At 42.2% G+C, this 17,952-nt stretch overlaps 2 protein-coding genes across 6 annotated transcripts in view; one reads left to right on the top strand and one right to left on the bottom strand.

Annotated features, from left to right (window-relative positions):
* Positions 1–2,316: 2,316 nt before the first annotated feature.
* Positions 2,317–11,093, bottom strand: purg (purine-rich element binding protein G). The gene has a single exon (XM_080195171.1). The coding sequence runs from the start codon at positions 11,036–11,038 to the stop codon at positions 9,854–9,856; it is 1,185 nt and encodes a 394-aa protein (XP_080051297.1). The 5' UTR covers positions 11,039–11,093; the 3' UTR covers positions 2,317–9,853.
* A 979-nt stretch (positions 11,094–12,072) lies between these two features.
* The window catches only part of wrn (WRN RecQ like helicase), a 101,363-nt gene continuing 95,483 nt past the window's right edge, over positions 12,073–17,952 (top strand). For 2 of the 5 annotated variants that reach the window (XM_080195148.1, XM_080195110.1), the window contains exons 1-2: positions 12,118–12,226; positions 15,729–15,838. In XM_080195148.1, the coding sequence (XP_080051274.1) occupies positions 15,764–15,838 (75 nt within the window). In that variant the 5' untranslated portion in view covers positions 12,118–12,226; positions 15,729–15,763. Of the gene's footprint in view, positions 12,227–14,467; positions 14,650–15,728; positions 15,839–17,952 lie in introns of all 5 variants that reach the window. The other 3 variants (XM_080195120.1, XM_080195131.1, XM_080195140.1) reach the window with 3 other exon arrangements.

Genomic DNA, 17,952 nt, shown 5'->3' with positions numbered 1-17,952 from the left:
TGAACTTACCAACCAAGAGTAAGCAACTGTCAGGATGGTAGGGAAACAAAACCACGCACAGCAGATATAGCTAAGATAGCAAAATATTGGAACACAAAGCTCAACTTTCTATACTGCCTGAAATAGTGCTTGTACGCAGTTTTTCATTCTCTGCGTAGTTTTTTCTAAGCTGCCAATATTTACAGATCCAACCTGGAATTGACTGCATCTAATTGCTAATATATTAAAAACTAATCATACTTCTTCAAATGCAATTTAGAGGATGGTATAGCTGTTTTGGCACTGGGGAGGCAGTTGAGGGGGGGAAGAAGAAAGGAGACTCACCACACATGGCACTTTCCAAGTATATTAACTGCTATTCCATTTATGATGATTACAGGAAACTTAGCGCTATGGTCAACACTTCCAAACATTTGTCAGATGCTTGATCAAATTGGTACCACTACATATATACATCTCAACCTATTGAAATAAAGTACTAAACCTTAAAATTGTGTTGATCCATACAAATGTATTCAATATTTCAATTATTACCATATTTAAAGCTGGAATCAATTACCAGGGAAGCACACAACATGAAGTTTCATTACTGATGCGCTCTCAATCTTATATAAATCAAAATTATCCTATCAACTTCAGCAAACTAACTGCAGAATAACAAAATAAAGGAACCGACAATTTTTACACCTTGGCCACGGAAATAAATTAACAGCTAAATATACAGACATTTCAACCAAAGGTATTGTGGATTTAAATATAATGCACAGCATACAGGAGGCAAAACAAAAATTTCAAAGTAACAAAGAGAAGGCAAATATTAGGACTATTTGAATATTGAAAATAATCTTCACTCACTAGCAACAATTTTACACCGATCTACTGGCCTATTAGCAATTTCCCTCCCCATTAATTTTACATAGCCTCTTTCCAAACATTTTATTTGAATCAGAAATTACAATAAACAAGCTGCAATACCATTTATCTGGATATTTCACAGAAGGGCTTTAAGACAACCACAACCTACTGCATGTCTCTCCCTCTGCTTCCCTAAAGTATTCAGACAACATCTTAAGAATGAAACGATAGAGAAGGTAGTTTTAAAATTTCTAACATTTCAGTAAAGACCTACTGATGACCTAGGAAAAACATCATTGTAATTTTAGTCTTGTGTTGCAACACATTTTTGCATCATGTTATTTTCCTTTAAATACTAACAAAAGTGGTGCATTATTTGGTATGACCCTAATTCTACTTTAAGACACTTAAGATTGCACATTGATTCAGCCATTTCAGAAGAATATTAGTCCAGCATTCATGTTGAGTAATTTGAATTCTGTTGGCTAAACTGGGAAAAAAAAGACAACTGATTTTTTAAAAATTGTATGGACGAGCACTTTGTTAAATGATTGCAATTGTGTTGCAAAGCAGAATCAATCATGATCTATTCCAACCGAAACTAATGTGTGGAATGTAAACAAATCATTGCATATTTAGTTTTAAACATCCCCATTTCCAACCTAACCAAATATAATGCCATACTCTATATTTCAAAATACTGCAGATGCTGGAACTCAAATAAAAATGGAAAATTCTGGCAATACTCAACAGGCCTGATACCATCTGTGGAAGTAGATCAAGTTAATATTTCAGATCATAATTTTTCATCAAATTCTGTTAACAATTTTTTTACTTTAAATTCAGCTGTTCCTAGCAGTTTGCAATGAATGCGTTACTATACAAGTGTTGCTTTTTCTTTACAAATTCCATCAACGTAGTTTTTACATTCTTCTAAACTGGCCGCCATGGTATGTTATAATACTGCCTGGGAGATAGTGAAGCGAGATCATGTCACATTGTTATTACACTTTTTCACTGTTGATAGATTGTCATGTATTTTATGAACAGTGAGAATGCAGATAATGTAACTTAATGTGCACCTTAATGTTGTCTTGTTTAACCGTTCAGTAACTTTTTTTTATTATTTATTAACTTGATCTACTTTCACAGATGGTATCAGGCCTGTTGAGTATTGCCAGAATTTTCCATTTTTATTTCAGAGTTCCAGCATCTGCAGTATTTTGAAATATAGAATATGGCATTATATTTGGTTGGGTTGGAAATGGGGATGTTTAAAACTAAATATACAATGATTTGTTTACATTCCACACATTAGTTTCGGTTGGAATAGATCATGATTGATTCTGCTTTGCAACATGATTGCAATCATTTAACAAAGTGGTCACCATACAATTTTTAAAAAATCAGTTGTCTTTTTTTTCCAGGTTAGCCAACAGAATTCAAATTACTCAACATGAATGCTGGACTAACAGGATTCAAATATTCCTTCCTGCATATACTACTTCTAGCAAGTACTGCAAACGTTTGTATTTAAATTTAAAAAACATAAAATTCTCGCTCGACAGATTTGTCTTTGGGCTTTAAATTGTAATGTTGCAATTTTGTATGGAATTCTTTTGTTGCCCTGGGAACATGGAGGATAATATGGTTGCATTTATTGATTATTACCCATGTGCACTGAGAAAGTGGTGATGGACCTTCTCTTTGAACAGTTGCAGTCTTTGTGGTGATGGCATTCCTATTATGGCGTTAAGGGAAATCCAGGATACTGACTAAAAGAAGATGAAGCAACAATAATTCTCACTTAGATTGGGTGTGTAATTTGGAAGTGTCTCACAATATTGCTGCTCTTGGGGCAAACTAAAATTTAAGAAAATAAGGATGGTCTATTACATCCATCAAATCCATTCCCTCCACAGACTACGTACAAACAATTAACCTTTTCTTTTTCTCTATTTAACAAATCCAGCCCAACTGTGGGATGCAAAAGGTAAAACTTCCAGGAAGATGAAGCAAAACTTCTTCAGGACTTAAAAGTTAATTAACTCTGGAATAGAGTCTAACCATGTAAACGCCACTGCTTAATCATTGCTTTCACCAATAGCACAGGAACCATCATGTCCCACATCATTTCACTATGTATATTGAAATATAGCATTTGTACAACTTGCCATTTTCGATCCTATTTCTATTCTGCCAGAAGATTCAATCTTTCGATAGATCACCTTAAAATCATCCAGATTCCATTTTTCCATCCTCCTCTATAACCAAATTCTATTCATATCAAAGATCTTTAACAGTAAAATTCTGCAGCATTTACAGGATTATTTACTAGAGTATTCGGTGGCTATGCTTATAATTGTTTATAATTGAACAGAGTAACTGTTGTGCGATTTAGATCTTTGCACTACACTCCAATCCTTCATTTTGATCATAGTGGCTGCTCTTACTACTGAACATCCTTTTCAGTCTTAAATGGTGCTGGAATTTTGATTGTATAATCTTGATCTAATATGTCTACAAAGCATGCGCACACAGATTAACCTATTTCTTCCTCAAAGCACGTGCATAATAAATTGAAGCATATTTTCTTGAAATACTTAGTTATTATCTGGGAAACTGTACTATCAAAAAGGATCAAGATTTTGAAAGTCAAAGATAGACTAGCCCAAAAGGGAAACAAAAATTAGATTGTTTCTAAATTGTAACATGTTTACAAATTCTATTGCACTTCATACAATAGTAGCTTGATCATACACACACCGAAGTACTGTTGTATAATTTGCAAACAGAACTCTTGACATGGTTCCCCATTTGCCTCTGCACTAACGATGCTTCAGATTCAGAACGTGCAAAAATCTCCATGTTTGGAATGACTTTAAAAATAACAAGACAGAGATATTTGTATTATGACAGTGGTAAGAATACAAGCAGTCAGTAGAGTAGACATTTGTATTCAAGGTTCACAACAATTATAATTTGCCAGTACACATAATAGACATGATAAATCAATCTGCACTGCAAATCCCTTACATGCCATCGTCTGCTATGATGTTAGCACAGTGTACGTCAATTAAGAACCTGATTATATCTTAAAACTTACTATTAAGTTTAAGAAAATACAATTTGAAAGAAAGTCTGGAGAGCGAATAGTAATAAACGATACACAAACTGAGTGGTGCTCTGTGCTTCACAATCAAAACAAATTGGAAGCAGCTGGAGAACAGCGTAGCTCTAGCAATACAGTGCTGGACCATTACCAGATCCTACCCATAATTTTTTTTTGAGGAGTGAGTCAGCAAAACAAGTGCTTTTGCATGAAGACTAGGAATACAAATTCTGGGGAATAGATTTGTCTTGCAATTCTGTTGCCGAGTGTCAGCATAAAATACTTCTCAGATATGGCACAGATTAAATGCAGAGCAAACGTTTTGCTCTGCTTCAACATTTGCCTTGTGTCAGTCTTAACCAACCTCAGATTAGCAACATCTATCACGAAATATTATATCTCCAAATCATTCTTTTCAAAAGGAAGCTGCCAGTTTTATACTGTCAATGCATTAAGTAGGTATTATATCAAGTTAAACTAATTTTATATTGAATCTTTACAGCCAGCACAATGGGGACTTTCATTTTACTAATCTTGGATATCTTCAAACACCGGTCAGAGAACTCCTCTGTGATCCAATTGCTACTGAGTGTTATGAACTTAACTGTCCTTTATTGACCGAATTGGGTTGACTTGTTATATGAAGCATCTTCATCTAACTCAAAAAAACCACTAGATAACATAAAACCCTTTCCTACAAAGTTACCTAATTTACTTACTGACATTGGCGTTAATGAAAGCTATGGAGCAGTAGACAAATCCAAAATACCCATCTACCAAACTGAAATAGAACAGGACTTATGAGGGGAAAAAAGAGAAAATTAGATTAAAATAAATCTTTAAAAACATAATCATTGCACTTTTGGAATGGTTACTAAGTCTTAATTGCAACAGTTTGGTGATGCTTAGTGTCATACTTTAAAATATCCCAGTGAATAAGAAAGATGAATATAGCCTTGGAAGAAAAATGTGTAACACAGATATGACAATCTTAAATGCAGCTAGCCAGCCATAAATGGAAAATTACTATACAGCTGGTAATACAGGAAAATGGAATGGTGGTTGAGTTGTACCATGAAAACCACCCAATTATGATCCATTGATCTCACGCTGGTCAATCATTAGTTAACTAAATTACAGGGAATCAGTTTAACAATAACTATAATTACTAAAAAGGACTTGCCCTCTCAAGATCTATTGCTAATGACCTTTCATAAATTTCATAATATATGCAAAAACGCTTCATACAATTTATACATATTTCTAGTCTACTCATATGATTGCAGTTCCATCACTTGCAATAACCTTCATTGTACAGAATCTTTGTATGGGTTATTTTATAAACCAAGCACACAAAAACTTTTGACCGTCTTTAACCTAGATAGTTTGCTTATTTTGAGTCATGGTCTGAGTTTTAAGCGCAGAAAGGCGCCCTTCGGTACATCATATCTGCATCAGCCGCCAAGCACTAATCTATCCTAATTCCATTTTCCATTGGCCTTATATGCTTGGGTGTTTCAAGTGTACATCTAAATGCTTCTTAAATATTGTGATGGTCCCCTTTCAGGCAGTTTTTGATTGCATCATAAATATGCACATTGCTGAAGGCACAAATAAGCATTTGTGTATCTGCACAGTGCCATGTGCAATACATTCTACATGATGCCAGCAGATAAGGGTAGCATCCCTTATTTCAAGGAGGGTTTTCCTGTAGCATTACTATGGATTATAAATCATTACACCACTCTAAATCAAAAGAGACTGAACTCAAGCTTGACAAATACATATGCATGGGTAATGAAACACACTACACATGTCCCTATGGGAAGTGGCAGGACACTTTTCAAAATGTAAACACATTAAACAACTCTTCCCCCCCCCCACTGCTCCATTCCATGCCAATAAATATATAACTTAATAACATCAGTTTAATTGAACCTAACAAGACTTGAAAGTGATATGCCCTAAAATATATTCTCTCCCTCTCCGACAAGGAAAGAACACATCAAGTTGAGTACAACTATAACTTAGAACACAATGATTTTGATTGTCAGCCTTTGAATTTACATGACATTTTACAACAGTCACGGGGGTTTGTCTGAATTTCTACTCGATTGTCTCATGCAAAGTTTGAATTGCAAGGGATGACAACAATATGAGAGCTAACCTGCTAGTTAGAGGTACCCATCTCTCAAATATCCTCAGGTCCTTTCTGCATGTTACAGAAATGATTGCTAATGCCTTGCAGTGCATTTAGTTTTATAGAACACAGTAATGGAACTTTGAAAATACACAAAGTTGAATTCATTTCAACTGATGTTCTGAACTTACATCATGGGGCTTTGATATTAGGTCACAGTGCAAAAAGCTGTCATAACACTACAGAATAACCTGTGTGGGAGTATCCCCAGTTATGCCAGCAAGTATGTTAACAAATTCCTACATTTTTTGATGAGGCAGAGGATTAATGCCTTGCACCCAGTATTGCAGGCATAGTTCTTAATCCATTGTCTACATTATAAAAGTAACCACAGCATGAATTAACATAGCTATTCCATACGGGTTGTAACAATTATGGTGGTTGATTGTACCATGGTATATTGTTAATCATGTTTGGTACTGAACTGATTGCTACAGTTTGCCATTTGTTTAGATTGGTGACAGGCACTGCGCTGGTCTGCCTTTGTGCATAACAAAATATTGGTGAAGGTAGTCCCCAGTTAGTATAAGGAAAGTAGAGCAGCATCCAACTTCAATTCTTTGAAAATGCTATTAAATACCCGTCACAATTGTTTTGCTGTCAGATACTTTCTCTGCCCTGCTCCCCTAACAAAGTCCAAATAAAAAGGAAGAATTTTACACATTCTTACAATTCAGAGTGGACAGTTTTCCTTGTCTGGGAATAATCCTATGGCACACTGGTCTGTGACTTACTTCTCATGGTAATTAAACAGAAGTATGGAACAACATATCTATAATGCACTTAGTCATGTTGGTTACAAATTGTTTAAAGTGCATCAGACAAGCTAAACTGAGCTACCTAGCAAGTTATTGCCTGCTTTTGAACCCCTTTTTTCATGGGGAGAAAAAAACGTGCACTGCATGTGACACACATTGTAGAGTCAGTACTGAATGGTCTAGGAAGTACTGATCAATTTTTGGTAAACTAAAAACCACAAATATATAGTACATGCAAAACGTACATTACATTTTGTGCTGATTGAATTTTTAGAAGACTTGGCTTTTTAAATTGCCATAAATGACAATTACAAAAGCTTTGATAGCTTAAAAGCTGTAAAAAAATAAGCTTGATTCGTTCAGGAAGAGAATGGGTATGCAGCTCAAATACCGTGAATCAAGTGAAATAAGTTGCTATAACTTTACTTACAGCAGGCAGGCTGTAACTGTTCATGTAGAGAATAGATGCGCATTTTTCCCCATGGACAATTTTACAACTCGAGATGCCAGTCTATTTCTGTTTGTATGAAAAAGATAAAGCAACTGCATTTTTAAATTGAAAGTGCTTCTTGTTTGTACAATTAAAAAAATTCTGAAAGTTTGACTGGAGAGTTTTTTAAAAAAATGCAATGTTAACCACAGCAAACTTTAGCTCCTCTTAATGAGGCTGAAACAAGCAAATAAATCTTTCTCCACAAATTTACTTTTGAGGGATGAACGAATGGAATGAAATAGAATCAGATTTTTTTTGCATTATACATGCAATCAGTTGGCGTGGTTTGGTGCTAAAGGCAGGGTGGGGGTGAGAAAATACTATGATGATAATTTGGGGATGAAGGGAAAAACGACAATGATGGTGGGGCTGGGTAGGGAAGATGGGATAATGATAATCGAGGAGGGGGCAAGAAAATAAGACAATGATCTGGGGGAGGAAGAGGCCAGGTGATGAGATAATGATCTGCATGGGGAGAGCAGAAGCAAAATGAAGACGAATTAGGGCTGGGACAGAAAAATGATTTGGGCAGGGAGACAAAATGATGATCTGGGATGGGGAGGAGTGACTACGATGATGGTTGTCGGTCAAGGAAGAGGAGGGAGACAATGATGATGAGGGAAGGAGTGAAGTTGGTGTGGATGTATATAGTTTTTCATTTATCTAAATATTATAAATATATATATAAATATTTGCCATGGAGGTAGCGTAGTGAACATTCAACAGAGTGCTCCCTGGTAGGAGGTTGTCTTTTGACGACTGAGTGAATTGGGTCTATATTCTCTGGAGTTTAGAATAATAAAGGGTGATCTTTTTGAAACAGACAAGATTGTGAAGAAGCTTGACAGGGTAGACACTAAAGGCTGTTCCCTTGGCTGGGGAATCTAGAACATGGAGAATTATTAGGGACTGAGATAGAGAATTTTTTCCACTCAAGAGGATTGTGCATCTTTGGAATTCTCTATCTCAGAAGGATTTAGATGCTCCGTTGTTGAATATTTTTAAGGCTGAGATAGACTTTTGATTTCTCAGGATACCAAGAGATATGAGTGGGCAGGAAAGTGTAGTGGAGGCAGACTGGCCACTATCGTGTTGAATGGCAGAGCAGGCTCACGAACTGGATGGCCTACTTTTGCTCCTATTGCTTGTGTTTTATGCAGATTTGACGGGAGTTATGGGAGAGTAAAATGATGGGGAATAATTTCAGAGGAGGTAGAGACAATAAAGGGGATTCCAAAACAGAAAGATGGACAATGAGGGGCATCTGTGGGGAGAGACAAAGATGGGGACTTGTGTGGGGGAGAGGCAACGACAGGGACTCTCGCAGAGGAGAGAAAGGCAATGATTGGGATTTACGGGGGAGAGAAAGACAATGATTGAAAATTATGAGGGAGACAGACAACGATGTACATTTGCAGGGGAGAAAGATGATACTTGGGATTCACAAGGAAGAGAGATAATGATTGGGATTTACAGGGGAGAGAGACAACGATGGGCATTCGCAAGGGAAAGAGATGATACTTGGGATTCACGAGGAAGCGAGACAATGATCGGGACTCACAAGGAGAGATTCGATGCTGGGGATGTGCAGGGAAGAGCGAAGATGCTGGGGATTCGTAGGGAAGGTACAAGACAATGATGGGGACTGATGTGGAGAGAGAGGATGACATGATAATAGGGAACTGTGGGAAACAGATGAGAGGGATTCACGTTGAGTGGATGATGGGGATTCATGTGGATGTGGATTCACGGGATAGAGAGATAATAATGGGGATTTGTGGGGAGAGATGATGGGATGGATTTGTGAAGAGAGAGACGATGGTGGGGATTCATGGGGGGAGAGAGAGACACGATAGCTGGGGCTTCGTGGGGAGAGAGAGACAATGGTGGGGACTCGTGGGGAGAGAGAGAGAGACAATGGTGGGGACTCGTGGGGAGAGAGAGAGAGACAGGCAATGGTGGGGATTCGTGGCAGAGAGAGAGACAATGGTGTAGATTCGTGGGGAGAAAGAGACAGACAATGGTGCGGATTCGTGAGGAGAGAGACAGACACTGGTGGGGATTCGTGGGGAGAGAAAGAGAGATGATGGTGGGGATTCGTGGAGAGAGAGAGAGAGACGATGGTGGTGATTCGTGGGGAGAGACATGATGGTGGGGATAGACACAAAGGGATGGATTCAATGGGAGAGAGATGATGGTGGAAATTCATGAGTAGAGAGGGACAATGGGGTGGATTTGTGGGGAGACAGAGATGATGGTGGGGATTCATGGGGAGACTGATGGAGAGGAAATGGGAGACACTAATGATGACCAGGAATGGGCCTTGTTGTATTAGAGGCCCCATGTAAAATGTAAATATACATTGGTGTAACTTAAGACTGGGATGATGGGGTTGGGAGATGTGCCGATATCGAAGGGACCACTGATATGGGATGTCAATCCTCCTCCTCTTCATCCTCTGCACTGTCTGCGGCGGTGATTTCCCGGCTGAGCTCGGCCCGCCTGTCCCTGCGCCTTTCCTGGATGGCCCTCATCTCCTCGGCGTACCGGAGGAAGTTGTCGCCGAAACGGGCCCAGGCCTTGTAGGGCACGGTGATGGAGTGCCGGTACGAGGGCTTCACCTCGCTGAGCCGCAGGAAGACACCGTAGCGGTTGGAGCCGGGGTCGAAGAAAAAGCGCTTGTTGTCGACGGGCACCGAGATGCCGGCGGGCAGCTCGGGCGGACCGGCCTCGTCCCGCGGGGAGCCCGAGCCGCCAGCTCCCCCTCCGCCCGGCGCCGAGGCCGGCGCGGCTCCGTAATCCTCGATGAGTCGGGCCAGGGCGTCCCGGAACTCGATGAGGCCCTGAGCCGGGAGGGCGATGGTCTGTCCCTGGCTCTGGCTCTGGCCCGGCCCTTGGCCCGCGTAGCCCCAGCCGGGGCCTCGGCTCACGGTCTGGCGGATGCGCAGGAAGCGGCCCCGCTGATTCTCCTTCAGGTCCAGGTAGTACTTGCGGTTCTCCCGCACCAGGTACTCGCTTTTCAACACCCGCTGGGCCTGGGCCTCGGCCTGGCCAGGGGCCGGGCTTGGCTGCTGCTGAGGCGGCGGTGGCTGTGGCGCCGCTACTGCCGACACCTCCTCCTCCTCGTCCCGCCGCCGCCGCCTCAGGCCGCCGCCCGGCAGCCCCAGCTGCGCGTAGTGCTCGATGAAGTCCCCCAGGGAGTCGCGCATCTCGGCCGCCACTGGCATGGAGACGGTCAGGCGGCTCTTGCGGCCTCCCGCTCCCACCACCTCGGCGATCTTCAGGAAGCGGCCCTTGGCGTTCTGCTTGACGTCCAGGTAGAAGCGCTTGTTCTGGATGTCCACCCGCTTGGAGGCCAGCTCCTGGGTCTCCAACAGCAGCGGCGGCGGCGGCTGGGACGGCAGGGGCGGTGGGCCTGCGGCCGGGATCCGTTCCCTCACCTCGGCTGCCCGGGCCACTACCACCTCCTCCTCCACGACTGTTCCTTCTTCCTCCTCCTCTTCCTCGCCCTCCTCCTCCTCAGGCGGAGGCGCGATGATGGCGGCTGCCGCTGCCACCGCCGGCTGAATGTCGGCCTCGGCGGCGCTCAATCCTCCTCTACCGGCCTCACTGGTCGCCATTGAGGGGCCTCGGCCCAGGCCTCTGTTCGCCCAACGGCCGCCGCGCGAGCACACACACACACACACACACACAGCCCCAGCGCGCAAACTCGGCTGCCACTGACAGGAGGGGCGGGGTCGCCGGCATCACCATGGCAACGGGGCGCCACCACATTCGGGGGGGCGGAGAGCGGGAGGGAGGAGGTGGAGCCAGATCCAGAGGGCGGGGTCTTGGGAAGGGGGAAGAAACGGGCACAGGAGGGTAGGCATGGTGAAGGGGCAGGGTACAGATATGGGGGCGGGACTTGGGTAAGGGGCGGGGTTTTGAGCCAGGCTGGAGACATGAGGAGGCGATAGTAGTCATGATGTGGGTATGCCGGCGTTGGACTGGTGTAAACACAGTAAAAAGTCTGACAACACCAGGTCTAAAACCTGGTGTTGTCAGACTTTTTACTGACATGAGGAGGGGCAGGGTATTGATGTGGGGGCGGGGCTTGGGTAAGGGGCGGGGTTTTGAGTCAGTCTGGGAGACACTCGGAGGGGCGGGGCTACAAACAGGGGGCGGGGCTTTAGGTAAGGGGCGGGGTTTTGGTAATGGGGCGGGGCTTTAGGCATTAAAAAACTGTAAAGGAGCGGGGTCCTGCTTGTTTGATTGGATTGGATTTGATTTATTATTGTCACATTTCTTAGTATGCAATGAAAAGTATTGTGGACACTTGGGAGCAGGGCGGCCGAGACAATGGAAGTGGGCGGTGTTTTGTTTCTGGGGCGGAACCTAGGAAGGTGGGGGCGGAGACATGCGAGGGGGCGGGGTTTTGAATTTGGGGCGGGGCTTTGGGTGGGATTCGTTCGTCTTCGGGAAATAAGGATAGCAGACTCGGTTAAACGAGTGCCGAGAAGTCGATGCGAATGCACTTTTCACTTGGCGCGGACGGAAACCCCGCGGATGGTTTCTTCACTGCCTCTGGAGAGTGTTCTGAGGCGGTTTCCGCCGGCCATTGGCTCCTCTCTGAGCTGCAAAGGAGTATGGGGTGTGTCCAATCGAGCGCTGGGAAGTCGAGCATGGTTGCGTGCGTGCGCGGTCCGCTGACGGAGGCTGGCAGAAGGGTGAAGATGGCGGCTGTGTGGGTGTCAGAGTGAGTGCCCGGGTCTGGTCTGCTGCCTGCTTTCGGCCCCGGTAACTGTGCAGCCTTGTCCCAGTCTCTGAGGGTAAATTCCCTAGGGCTCTTTATGTTGCAGCATTTACAGTTAAAGAAATAAAAACAGAAAGTGTTGGAAAAACTGGTAGTGTCGTGTGGAGAGAGAAACAGTAAAGCTTTCGAGTCCAATGTCCTTCGGAACTGGACCGAGTTAAAATTGCTCCCTGCAGAGCTCTTTCTGCAGACTGTTGGTCAGCCCACCTCCCCATACATCTGCATTGATTTATATGCACGTTTGGCCTTAATGACAATGGGGATGGATTATAAAAGTAGGAAAACCTTGCATTTACAAGGGCGTTGTTGAGATCCCACTTGGAGTTTTGGTCTCTAAGGATATATTTGCATTGGAGTCACTAGGCTGATACCTAGAATGAAGGTGCTGGCTTATATGGAAAGATTGGGACTATTGGCTCATTGGAATTCAGAAGAACGAGAGGTGATGTTGTTGAAACCTGCTTTTGAAGAGGTTTGACGGGTTAGGTCAGGATGACCCACGGTCTTTTGTTTTGTAGGGTTGTCCTGTAATTGAGCCAATCATTCCTTGTCCTGAGTACATGGACATGGGATTTTCATGTAATTTGGGCCATTAAACTTGTGGTAGTGGCTGTCCTCTCAGCCACTTGCAGCACAATCGTTCCCCCACCCACCCACGCGCGCACACTCCTAACATCGCTGTGATCCCCAGGTCCCTTATTTCTCCCTGCACGTGAGTTGGTCACCGTTGTCGGGTAAATGCTGAGAGCACCTTTCCCTTTGTGAATGAATCTAGAATGGTGGGGAGGGCAATGTGCACTTTCAAAATAAGGAGTTTCCCATTTAATACAGAGATGGGTATTGCCTTCTCTGAAGATCATTAGCTTTTGAAATTCCGCAGAAAGCAATGGCAGCTGGGCCATTGAACGTATTCAAGGCTGAGTTAGACAGACTTTTGATTGACAAGTGAGTCAAGGGTTATGGGGCACAGGCAAGAAACGCCGAGAAGGCCAAAATTAGATCAGCCTATTCTCCTATTGAGTAGTTGAGCACATTTGATAGGCCGAATGGCTTGCTTCTAATTATTTTTTATGACTCTGTTTCTTATGTGATTTAAAAGCCCCAAACCATTGATAATAAGTCTGGGGCAGTACTCTCATCTAAGTCGGAAAGTCATTAGTGTCTGGAGTGCACTGCCTGAGAGTGTGGTGGAGGCAGGTTCAATCGGCGTTCACAAGGAAATTAGACTTATCGGAAAAGGAAGAATGAGCAGGATTACTGGGTGGGTGGGTGGGGGAATGGCACCAGGTGAATTGCTCATTTGGAGAACTGGTGCAGGCCAAATGGCCTCCTGCCCTGTAACAGTTCTGTGACACTTCACTGGTTGTGAATCACTCTCCTGAAGGTGTGAAAGACATTATGATTTCTTTTCACTGGCTGCAGTAGGCAGTGGTAAAATTGGTCACTGCACAGTTGATTCTGAAGAGTGCTGGACACAGCAACAATTTGTGTGCCAAAGATAGGATGAATCATCAACTCTGTTGTCTTTAAGATCAGTGATAACACATTTCTTAGTCAGAAGTTTGGGGGTTCAAGTCTGACTCTAGAGAATTAATTAAGGGCTTTAGTCAGCATGTTACTTCATTGCTTTGTGAGAGCATTGCACCATTGGCAGTGCCATCTTTCAGACAGATGTCGCACTGAGGTCTTATCCTTGGGTAAGATTCAAAAGACTGTAGCACAGCCATTGACCAAAACACTGGGAGAATTCTTCCCCTCTTCTCATGCCTTGGAATCTTTAATGCAGATCTGACAAAGTCCAGATTAACTGTTCCATCTGAAAGATAACATTATTAAGAGTGCAGCACCAAAGTGTCAACCTACATCATGCACACTTGTCCCCAGAATGGAACTTTCTATCACATGCAGATTGCTTGGGAGGAAAAGGGGACTTTGGACTTATGGTTCACAAATTTCTACATCACTGGGATTTTTCTTCTCTCATGTCTGGGTCTGTTATAGACAGATTGATTGTTAGATTAATATCTATTGTTGTATGATATGGACTGTTAAGGGTTTTGCTGAGCAATTGTTATCTTCCCTTGTTTGGTAAATGAGTGTGTTGGTGGATTAGTACCAATAATCCATGCTCATGTTCTCGACAAATGTGATGTAGAGGTCCATGTCCTTATGTCAGCATTTCTTCTGGAACTGTTTAACTGCAAACACCATATTGGTGGTTTCTTAACCTTCAAAAACTGTGCTGACTCTCTGGCAGCAGATCCTGCTTGAGATATTACACCAAGCAGGTCGTAAGGATTCTGGTGAAGGAATGGAAAGTCGGTGATGGAAAGTTGTGAAACTGGCGAGTGTCCTTCTGCTTGTCAACATGGGCTTCTACACACATTCGTTCACCTGACCAAGGCCTTTGACGCAGTCAGCATTGAGAGCCTTTTGAAGGTAATGGAGAAATTTCACTGCCCTAAGAACATCATCACAGTTGTTCAGTAGTTGCATAACAGCATGTTTCTGCATGTCATGGATTATGTTGAGTCTTCTAGCATGTTCCCATTCACAGGGTGTGTGCTAACCCTAACCCACTCCATCGTGCTCTTTGATGCTTCCCATGACAGTGATCGTGGCATCAAAATAGGTATCACATGGATGAGAAGCTGCTCAGTCTGAGACAACTTCAGGTAAAGACCAAGGCCTCCATGGACATTCTTTGTGATTTCCTGTTTTTTGATAACTATGCACGAACTGCCATTCAGAGCTGGACATTCAGTGTAGCACAGACTTGTTCTCTAATACATACAGTCACTTTGATCTTCTGAGGACAAAGAAAACCAGCGTAATGTAACGGCTTGCTTCAGGAAAGTCCGACCTTGAAACCAAGGTTCATGATCAGAACCTGTCAGCAGTGGAGAAGTTCAATTATCTTGGTAGCTCACTGTATTGAACTCCCTATATTTAGAGGATGAGAAATGCAAGAATTGTAAAAGCAAATGGAGTCTTTGGCGCACTTTGAACATCAGTCTGTGTCCTATTTGCAGTAGAACCTTCTGGAGCAGATGGGCCTTAGCAGCTACCTACATACTAAGCGGAAGCCTACCATACAGCTGCGATGATGAACATAGTCATTTTCGTGTTGTAGGACGAAAAGACCAATAATCCACTAAAGATATCAGCATTTAACACTGGCCACAATTAGAAACAGCCACCTTTTCAAGAGTGTCAAAATATTTTGGACCAAATACTCATTTGTCTCTGGGTCATGTTTGTGAGGTAGATTTTGAAAAATATGCAGTCAAAATGGCAAAATCATTACGTTCTGAGCAAGCAAAAATTTGACTTCTTACATGTCTGGAAATTTGAAATCCATTTCCCCATGATCAGTGAAGGGCAGAAATTAATCAGGATGTGAGGTTATTAAGCATTCTGTGTTTGATGAACAGAACCTTTCTCTTACGTTCTACTTCCATTCTGGTGTGTATCAGAATGTTAGCAATTAAAAACAACTTTTTTTTGTACCTTGGTAGAAAACCTTGAGAAGGATGCATTAGATGGTGAAAAGATGACTGAAGAGCAACGCGAACTACCAGAATGGATGGAGTTTGAGGAAATAAAAGAAACTGAAAAGGAACAGAAGGTATAGAGGAAAAACTGCCAATCGCTCTACCAGTTCTTGCATGACTGCGTTGTTTGAAAGATATGATTCAAGTATTTTTAATTTGTTTCGTGCAAAAATTGAGTTATTGTATTTTACTTTCTAAATAAATGGGTGTGTTTTTTAAACTTTGATAGTAACATGTAAAAGCTGGAAATAGAGGGTGTGAAGCTTTACCATGTGCCTAATCAGTAAGAAAAATATACAATTTCATTTACTGATACTAATATTTGCCTTTATCTCATCTTTAATAGGAACAACACTGAAAACATTTCTGCTGCAGCACACATACATACGCCTGCACAGAAAATAATACAGCATTGTAAAAGAGTCAGGCCTTACTTGCTCCAGGAATTAACCCTGCCTGAAGTCTCCCTAATTATGGCACTGACTTCTTAAGTCCCTGCCCACAACTATAATCAACTCAGCGAATTTATTCTATATCTTTTCCTTTGGCTGTATATATCCATCCTTTAATGGAGTCCCTCACAGCTAAGCACAACACTCCAATTGCAGTCTAATTAATGTCGTTTACAAATTCACTTTATCCATTTAAGTGTCCTTGTCCAGGACACTTTTCCTTGCTATCCCTACACCACATCTCACATTTTAATTTGATGTTTTAAGTTTCCTTTCCGCTTTGTCTTTTGTTTCAGGCGGTTCCCCTCCTTTTAGGGAGCTGCCCCTAAGTTAATTTGATTTAGTTTATTTGGTTGGGAAAGAAAAGAGTTCCTTACACTACATTTAATTCTGTTTTGACCTGTTTCTCAAATGTCCCTCAACCATTTGATGTTCGACATGCTCTGTTTCATTACCCAGAGTCAATTTTTCCTGGAGGGGCAACTTTGATTGACCAAGCAGTCTGAACATGTTTGTGTTTTGTTTTAAAACAGAAACTCAGCTTTCTCATGGATATTTTCTCAATTCGAGACTCTTTGTACAATTAAAATTTCTTCCTATGACTCTTGAAGTTAACATCTTATCGACTCTTGGCCCTTTGGCTAAGATCAAGCATTAAATCAAGCCCAAGATGTGGTACAATGCCTCATCTTGTCAGCTTGGATCTTGTTTGTCTCTCTTGTAGGGATTATGAATTGGATTGAAATTGAATTTGGTTTTTGGAGCAAGCAAGGAGATGGATTTGGATTTGTCAGGTCCTCTCTGCACATTGGCTTTGTAACTTGAAGAATGGAGTAAAAATGTAAAACAAAATCTGTTTTGTTGTTATTTAAAAAAAATGTTTTTGGGAAGTTGACCAGGTAATACTAATTGCCTGTCCCTAGCTTGTTTGTATAACTTTAAGTATGAACAGTCAATGGTGTGGAACTGTAGCCACACGAAGGTTAGAGTGGGTTAGTTACGAGCAGGTTTCCATCTCTGAAAGGTGTTAGTGAACTATTTGGATTTTAAATGCTAATCTGGAAGTTTTCTGTTCTGGAGCCAGCCAGAAATTAAGTTTCACAGCTTGGCACTGGTGGAGTTTTAACTTCTGAACTCTATAAAAAACCCATTGTGTTGACTGTGTTAGGGTACTGGACCAGAACCCCAGGTTATATTCGAAAGCCAGACCAGACTCCAACCACTTTTCCTATTCAGCAAAGGGTGGCACGGTGGTTAGCATTGCTGCCTCACAGCACCAGGGACCTGGGTTCAATTCCAGCCTTGGGTCACTGTCTGAGTGGAGTTTGCACATTCTCCCCTTGTCTACTGGGTTTTCTCCTGGATGCTCCAGTTTCCTCCCACAGTCCAAAGATGTGTGGGTTAGGTTGATTGACCATGGTAAATTGCCCCTCAGTGTCAGGGGGATTAATAGGGTAAATACATGAGATTACAGGGATAGGATCTGGGTAGGATTGTTGTCAGAGCAGGCTTGATGGGTTGAATGGCCTCCTTCTGCACTGAAGGGATTCTATGATAATTTATAGCATCCGCCTACTATCATCATAATTGAACTTTTGATCGGCTTGATGTACAATAGTTAGTAATGAGCTCCCAGGGATGTGATTCAACTCTTATTCACTCTTCAGCTCAGTGCATAGGAAATTTGCATGGTCCACATGCCTGTTTAGTTCCTTACAATTTATTGCTATGATATT

This window comes from Carcharhinus amblyrhynchos, chromosome 1 (genome assembly GCF_965287045.1).
Source record: "Carcharhinus amblyrhynchos chromosome 1, sCarAmb.v2.hapA, whole genome shotgun sequence".
NCBI lineage: Eukaryota > Metazoa > Chordata > Chondrichthyes > Carcharhiniformes > Carcharhinidae > Carcharhinus > Carcharhinus amblyrhynchos.
The sequence above is the reverse complement of the archived record's forward strand: the minus strand, read 5'-3'. Positions and strand labels throughout refer to the sequence as shown.

What these genes read in the sequence shown, in the direction of transcription:
- purg (XM_080195171.1), bottom strand. Translation starts at nt 11,038, where the DNA reads ATGGCGACCAGTGAGGCCGGTAGAGGAGGATTGAGCGCCGCCGAGGCC.